The sequence below is a fragment of the Aegilops tauschii genome, chromosome 5 (genome assembly GCF_002575655.3).
Source record: "Aegilops tauschii subsp. strangulata cultivar AL8/78 chromosome 5, Aet v6.0, whole genome shotgun sequence".
In the NCBI taxonomy this organism is placed as follows: domain Eukaryota; kingdom Viridiplantae; phylum Streptophyta; class Magnoliopsida; order Poales; family Poaceae; genus Aegilops; species Aegilops tauschii.
Window position 1 is genome coordinate 502,722,134 of NC_053039.3, and position 5,892 is coordinate 502,728,025.

Consider the following 5,892-nt stretch of genomic DNA (forward strand, 5'->3'; position numbering starts at 1 on the left):
GGGCCGGGATCCACCCCGCACCTATGGCCCTAAGGCTACATGAGACGTGGGAGATCGGTGGCGCCACCGACGGGAGACAGAAACCCTAGCCGACGGCCACATGATACTGTGCCATTTTATCTTCACTACTATAGCCTTGTGATAGCTTTTTGTAGATAGCTTGTTCCTGATTTACAAGTAAGATTGCTGCTGCTTTTTATTTGGATCACTTTTGATACACAATGAACTAATTATTTTTACAAGAATTTGAACAGCATGCTTTGGTACGGTGGAATGTTGGGTTTCCTTTTTAAAAGCATGACCTACCATTTCCTAAGAGATAAAAATAAAGTATATTGGTTCCTGTTTTTAGCGCCTTTTTGGTTTTTTTAGATAACCGAAACATTCCAATGTGGCTAGCTTTTTTCTAGTTGGGTATGGTTTTTTTTTTCTAGTTGAATTTGTAGCCACTAGATTTGTAGTCATTCAGATGCATAGGTGAATTTGTAGTCTCATGAGCCAGCTGGTTCAACACAGGACGGTTTTCAACCATCTTGTAATCGTGGAACTGCTCTATAATATACATCTCGCTCCCTGCATCGGCCGCCCCGAACTTAGATTCGAGCGCCTCCCACAAGTCTTTGCCAGACCGCACATGCAAATATGCGTCAACCAGCTTATCTTCAATCACGCTCAGAACTGCCCTGAGGAACACGACAGTGGCCTACTTGAACGCCCCTCTCAGGGACTGAACACCATAGGCATAGAAGCCAATCTCACCGTCTGAACGCCGTGATAACAAAAAACATGCATGGTTAAGCAGGATATTAGAAACAGGTTAGGGAAAAATTACGCACATGACCATTGATAGATCAAGATATAACAAGTTGCTATGCTCATCAAGCATCCTGTCTCGATGGATTTATAAATAGGCGCTTCCCTGGAAGCTTCACTTGAAACATTTAAGTTTTGACACTCATCCACGTGACAAAGCAATAAAACAGTGAGATGGCTATTAAAATTTCATAACGAAAAAATTATCCAACAGAGATACTGTTACATTGCAAATTCTTGTATAGGATCAAAACATGGAAGGATCAAATTACTAACTCGGTTGCTCCATGCCTGCAACTGCTGTTCCAATTACATGGCTAGTATATATATACATCTAATTTGTATTAGCTGGAGGTAGTATACAAAAGAAGGCACTACTGAAGTGCAGTCATCAAAATAACTCTCATTACAAGGTCTTGAACGCGGGATCATGAGGATGGTTTATGGGACTGACCACAGCCACATCACCCCTGTCGGTGTCACGATCACTCCTGGACCTTCTTTACTACTTCAAACTTGAGCTTCTTCTTGTCATCCGTAGCATCAATGGAAATCGTCGAGCCTTCACTGGCTTCACCTTTGACCAGCATTTGGGACAGCTTAATCATCACATTCTTCTGCAACCACCTCCTTATGGGCCTTGCACCATACATCTGTGAGAGACAAAGCATGCATGGTTACCAAAACACAAAACGTACACACATATGAAAACATGAGCCAAATCATTCTTCTAGGTTTGAAAAGAAGCTGTGCGTACTGGGTTGTATGATTCCGATAAAATGACGTCCAACACGGCATCGCTTGCAAAAAGAGAGATGCCCTTGTCAGCTACCCTGGAAATGATGCTCTTCATTTGGATTTTCACAATCTCCTTCAATTTGTCATGCAAAAGCGGCTCAAATACCACAATCTCACTCAGCCTGTTGAGTAACTCAGGCTTGAAGTGTTTCTGAACCTACACAAACATTGTATATACATATATGAGAAACTCAGGCTTTAAGTGTTTTCCGAGCCTTTACATCAGCAGTCTGGGATTCACAAACCTGTTTCATCAAAAGGTCACGTGCCGCATCCATTGTGATTTCTCCGGCCATTCCTGCTGTGAGGTGCTCTGCTCCTAGATTTGATGTCATAATGATGATGGTATTCTTGAAATTTACGATCCGCCCTTTGCCATCGGTCAACACACCATCATCAAGAAGTTGAATAAAGACGTTCAACACCGAGGGATCCGCCTTCTCCACCTCATCGAAAAGGATGACGCTGTATGGGCGCCTCCTAACCTTCTCAGTTAGTTGCCCACCATCATCACAGCCCTGATGGCTTTAAGAAGTTACAAAAGAAGCATCAATATCAATCAAGCTAAAGACTAAGAAGAAATGCAATGTTACAAAACATATTCAAATTACCTTGGGGGTGCTCCAACGAGACGCAAAACAGATCCACTGCCAACATATTCAGACATGTCAAAGCGAACCAACATCTTCTCACTTGCGAATAGCTGCTCGGCAAGAGCTTTTGCAAGCTCTGTCTTTCCAACACCGGTTGAGCCCAAGAAGAGGAAAGATCCGATGGGTTGGCCGGGATGATTAAGGCCAGCCCTAGAACGCAACACTGCCTCGGCTACCACATTTACCGCTTCATTCTGGCCAACAACTCGCTCATGCAGCCTGTCTGCTAGGTGGATTAACTTATCCTTGTCCTCTTCCTCAAGTGTACAGACAGGAATTCCAGTCCATAGGCTCACAACCTTCAAATAACAGCGTTAGAATTTGCATGAAAAATACATGTCATTGACTGAAACAGTAGATACATGTCACTGGGAAAAAATGCTTACTTGTGCAACATCATTTGGTACAACAGTTGCTCCCTTCACTGGATTTGCAGAGCGACTATGCTTTGCATTCAATCCCTCTGCTTGGTTGTCAATCTGAATCAACCTTTTTATTGTGGCACTGCATGCCTCATCAATCAGATCAATAGCCTTATCCGGAAATTGACGACCTATGGTAAAGACAGCAACAAATCCTTTAGTGTTATACAATATATATCCATTGTTGACACTCATGGGTGCAACACGGCATAAAGGAAAAATTGCGCAGGTTACCCATCAATTTATAGGCACATCACAGTAAATAAGATTGTAATTCTAGAATTATCTCAACTTAATGTTTCCAATGCAACAAGACTGCGGATTGTTTAATTATAGCATGTGAACTACGGAGCCTTGAGATGGGGCAGACCATAACGACAAAACATCATATGTACGTACATCCTAATCACCACTTGAAACAATAGAATCGGGTAAATTCCTCACCAGTGATGTAGCGGCCAGCAAGCTGTGCAGCAGCAACAAGAGCAGCATCTTGGATTTCCAGGCCATGGTGCTGTTCATACTGCTGCTTTAGCCCCCGCAGAATGCCAACTGTCGCCTGTGTGCTTGGCTCCTCGATGTGCACCTTCTGGAATCGCCGCTCGAGTGCAGGATCCTTCTCAATGTAATTGCGGTAACCATCAAAAGTCGTCGCGCCCACGCAGCGGATACGACCACGGGCTAACGCCGGCTTCAACATGCTGGAAGCATCAGTAACTCCACGGCCACCAGCACCTCCAGCACCAAGAAGCGTGTGCATCTCATCGATGAAGAGAATTATCTTGCCGCCCGCATTCTCTGCCTGCTTGATCACGCTCTTCATCCGCTCCTCAAACATACCGCGGTACTTGGTTCCCGCGACCATGGCCCCAAGGTCGACCTCCACAACGCGTGCCCCGGCGAGCGCTGCAGGTACCTTGCCGGTAGCGATGCGCTGTGCGAGGCCCTCGGCGATGGCCGTCTTGCCAACCCCCGCAGGTCCGACCAGCGCGGCGCAGTTCTTGGTCTTCCGGCATAGAATGGAGATAACGCGGTCGATCTCGTCATCACGGCCGACAACCAGTCCAACTGCCTTGCCGGTCATGTGGCGTCCATAGGTGCGCAGAGCCGCTTTACGATCATAGTACCTCCATGCTGCCCAACCCAAACTAACAGCTGTTCCAACGAAGACCAAAGGTTCCACCCGTCGCCAAATCGAAGAGATACGGCCCTGGGAGCACGTTAACATGGCCCCAAGCCGATGGAAGACAGTTCCTTGCACAACCCAGGTCCCAAGAAGTGGGTCGTAGGTCTCTCCCATACCTGTGCAGAGCCTTAACCTGAACAAGGAAAAAGACAGCAATGCTTCATATGTATGCAGAGAGAGTACCTGAGGGTGCATGTACATCTAAAATGCACCAATACGGAAACGTGTATCAGTACCAGGCAGATACGGATATGTAAATTCGGCATTTTGGAAAAGTCCCAATACGGGGATTTATTTTACTATTTTTTTAATTAACAATAAAAAAATGTATGGAAGCTAGGAACAGTAGATTACCTTCCTGTTTGCTCTACTGTGGATGCCGAAGCAGCTCCAAGCCCCTCCAATTGACAATGTTGATGCCCTGTTGCAACTCCAAGTTCCAAAGGGGTAGAATTAGACTCTTAGTAAGTGTAGAATGAATATGGAGCATAAAATCAAATCATTAGTTAGTCAATTGCATGTTCCTGTCAAGCTTCTGATTTCAGGTCAAGACAGTGCATATATAAAAACTTAATCTTTTCCTGTTCATATATCGTCAATCCTTGCATGTTTCACTGCTAACATGTTTTAAAACAAAACATTTGCTCATCTGAGAAAAAAAAAAGTTCAAACTACAATTTGTAAACATTTGCTCCTACAAGCATTGTGACAAACACCTATCAAGCAAAATACTTGCACATGTAACCTTGAACATGCACTGGAAAAATCATGCACCAAGTACTCATCAAGAAACAATTATCATTACATTCTCACAATATGAAATCTACAGCAAGTAATCACCCAATACAAAAATCAGGAAAAAGATTGAACAGACAGAGGATGCCAGAGGAAGGAGGGAGGGGGAGGGGGGAAGAGGGAGGACGGATGGAAGGGGGGGGGGGGGGGGGGGTGAGGGAAGAGGGTGGGAAGGACGAATGAGTGATGGCTACCTGTCTATGGACTGGTCGCCGGCGTAGCTCCGGTCGGCGGCGTTGCTGGGAGGGAGCGCCTGCCCAAGGGAGGGAGGCGCAGCTGGTGGGAGCGGCTGCTCGGCGGAGGGAGGCGCTGCTGGGCTCCTTTACCGGCGGCGGGGCAGCGGACGGCTGGGCGCGGCGCGGCGGCGGCTAGGAACCCCAGTCGCGCTCGGGAAAGACTGGTCGTTTGGTCGGGACTCGGGAGGGAGGCTCGCTTTTTAGGGGGGTGGGGGAGGCTTGTCCTCCTATATGAAACGGCGCTTTCGGGTGTGTCCTGGTCGAGGAGCTGAATACGTATCGGTATCCGATACAGACACGCCGGGTCCGTATTTTTTGTCCCTTTTTTTCTTTTGCACTCTTCCCGCCATCGGTGCTGCAAGTCCTCTGCCTCGCCTGATCAGTCTGCCGCTCCTCCAAGGGGCCCTCGTCGACTGGACCTGATCAGGTACGCTTTCGATGGTGCCTGGATGGAGCGAGCCTTCGTCGTCTCAGTCTTCTCGGGCGAGGTCAGGTGCTCTCTGCTCGGCGCAGGCCGAGTCCCAGCTCCCAACCAGTCCAGTGCCACGACCTTGAAGCACAACAATTCCTATTTGGCAATAGTGAAGCTCATAGTTTAGGTAAGACGTCATCAACTCTTGATGTTGGTCATCATGTGTGGCTAGGGGGAGTCCCGGAGATCGTGTGTATCCCAAACATTTTGAGTTCTGAATAAATCCCTGGTTACACTAAAAAAACAATTCCTATTTGGCGCCTTAGGCGTCCGTTACTGTGCATTTTGCAACTTGGTGCGCAACCCCCCTCCGCTCTGGGCCGGCCATTCAATCTTTTTTTGTTTTAAACCCCGAAAAAAACTGTGCCTGATATGATCCGGGCTGAGCTACTCCCGTTTTAGCATCGAATGCACTAACCAAGTGGGTCACCTGACCTGATGTGTTTGTTTCCTTTTGTTTTAAATGCAATACTAAAAAAACGCAATTGTTTCTCAGTTTGGTTTCCTTTTTCTTTTC

General features: G+C 46.8%; 1 protein-coding gene across 2 annotated transcripts; it reads right to left on the reverse strand.

Annotated features, from left to right (window-relative positions):
* Positions 1-975: 975 nt before the first annotated feature.
* Positions 976-5,070, reverse strand: LOC109759136 (chaperone protein ClpB1). 2 transcript variants are annotated; one of them, XM_020317967.3, is made up of 8 exons: positions 4,862-5,070; positions 4,227-4,293; positions 3,131-4,005; positions 2,651-2,817; positions 2,223-2,563; positions 1,857-2,136; positions 1,571-1,768; positions 976-1,466 (listed from the first exon to the last, which is right to left on the reverse strand). In XM_020317967.3, the coding sequence occupies exons 3-8, from the start codon at positions 3,984-3,986 to the stop codon at positions 1,299-1,301; spliced, it is 2,010 nt and encodes a 669-aa protein (XP_020173556.1). In that variant the 5' UTR covers positions 3,987-4,005; positions 4,227-4,293; positions 4,862-5,070; the 3' UTR covers positions 976-1,298. The 2 variants fall into 2 exon arrangements, with proteins under 2 accessions (XP_020173556.1, XP_073354378.1); XM_073498277.1 differs by lacking the exon at positions 4,862-5,070 and having other exon boundaries at positions 4,227-4,754.
* Between the last annotated feature and the right edge of the window lie 822 nt (positions 5,071-5,892).

Coding starts and splice junctions, on each gene's coding strand:
- LOC109759136 (XM_020317967.3), bottom strand. CDS start 3,986: ATGGGAGAGACCTACGACCCACTTCTTGGGACCTGGGTTGTGCAAGGA. Junction 1,769..1,856: donor GTGACCTTTTGATGAAACAG/GTTTGTGAATCC, acceptor ATGTTTGTGTAG/GTTCAGAAACACTTCAAGCC. Junction 1,467..1,570: donor TATCGGAATCATACAACCCA/GTACGCACAGCT, acceptor TGTCTCTCACAG/ATGTATGGTGCAAGGCCCAT.